The 1467-nt window shown below is 50.7% G+C and overlaps 1 protein-coding gene across 1 annotated transcript; it reads right to left on the reverse strand.

Annotated features, from left to right (window-relative positions):
* Window positions 1-454: 454 nt before the first annotated feature.
* Window positions 455-925, reverse strand: LOC122547512 (gastrula zinc finger protein XlCGF49.1-like). The gene has a single exon (XM_043686127.1). The coding sequence runs from the start codon at window positions 923-925 to the stop codon at window positions 455-457; it is 471 nt and encodes a 156-aa protein (XP_043542062.1).
* Between the last annotated feature and the right edge of the window lie 542 nt (window positions 926-1467).

The following is a 1467-nucleotide window of genomic DNA, read 5'->3' on the forward strand; positions in this document are numbered from 1 at the left end:
GACAGAAACCATGCATCGGCAATAAATAGAAGGTGTAAGTTAGGATTAAGACTTGGCACAGGCTTGGGCAGGGAGGGGGTAGGGGGTAAAGTGAACTTTCAAAAAGCAGGGGATACCTGTATGCTGATGAAGGGGTGGGTGGAGGCTCAGGTGGAGCATAAACACTGACAGAGGCTAATTGGATCGACTGTGCTGGAGACTCAATGGAACAGAGACGAATGTATCTATTTCAGATCTACCTGCACTTCAGCCGCTTCTGTGGACTGTTTCTGTAGGGAAGGTGCAATCGCAGGCTCAGAGAGCATCAGCCCCCACTGGAAGTAAAGTGGGTGAGAGAGCGGCCAGTCAGCATAAAGGAACCCCTTACCCCTCCCACTTCACCCACTAAACAGGGTTAATGATGTGACTCTCAGCAGCGGTAACAGGAGAATCCAACCCGAATCCCTGCGCCATCTCACTTGTGAAGTTGCTGGTGTCTCCACAAGTTGCACGACTGGGTGAAGCCCTTCCCACACACTGGACAGGTGAACGGCCGCTCCTTGGTGTGGATGCGCTGGTGTTTGCGCAGGGTGGAGGAATCGCAGAAGTCATTGCTCCACATGGGACAGGTGAACGGCTTCTCCCCAGTGTGGACGCGGAAGCTGAGCATCAGGTGATACGACTGGATGTAACCCTTCCCGCACACGGAGCAGGAAAACGGTTTCTCCCCGGTGTGCATCCGCTGGTGCGGCAGCAGGTGGTGTGACTGAGTTAAGCCCTGCCAACACACGGGGCAGATGAACGGGTTCTTGCTGGTGTGGACACACTGGTGGGCCAGGAGGTGGTGTAACTGAGTGAAGCCCTTCCTGCAGAGTGCAAGTGAACAGCCGCTGCCCGGTGTGCAAACGCCAATGAATGTCCAGCACAGATGGCGAAGGGAAACCATTCCCACACTCCCCACATTTCCACGGTTTCTCCATGGTGCAGGTGCCCTCGTCTGTCTCAGACCTTAACAATCAGTTGAAAACTCGCTCACGCTTACAGCATGTGTGTGGTGTTACTGGTGAACCCTCTGATAATTGGAACACTCTCATTCAGTCTGTAAAGCTTGTTCCAGTCACTACTCTGGTGTGTGGGTATGTGAGACTCTTAGAGTTTCCAGTCACACTGACGTTTAAAACCTAACTAAGCTGACAGACCTTCGCCCCTTCAATATCCACGTCCTCGTGAATCAAGTGATTGTCAGACTTTGATATGATGTTTGGTCTGAGATTTCCGCTGCCAAATTCTTCTCTTGTAATATTCCAGTGAATTGATTGCAAAGGTCATCACAGTCAGTCCATGATAGAAAAACTGAACGTAATTCTAGTTACTGTGGAACAGTCTTTCCTCTCAATCCCAAAGATCTTTGTGTCGATCTATATGTAACTGTAAACCAACAGGGTTATGGGGCACACTGCATATCTCCACGAAGAGTTCACATGGACT

This window comes from Chiloscyllium plagiosum, unplaced genomic scaffold, assembly GCF_004010195.1.
Source record: "Chiloscyllium plagiosum isolate BGI_BamShark_2017 unplaced genomic scaffold, ASM401019v2 scaf_11265, whole genome shotgun sequence".
Taxonomy (NCBI): domain Eukaryota; kingdom Metazoa; phylum Chordata; class Chondrichthyes; order Orectolobiformes; family Hemiscylliidae; genus Chiloscyllium; species Chiloscyllium plagiosum.

Coding starts and splice junctions, on each gene's coding strand:
- LOC122547512 (XM_043686127.1), bottom strand. CDS start 925: ATGGTTTCCCTTCGCCATCTGTGCTGGACATTCATTGGCGTTTGCACA.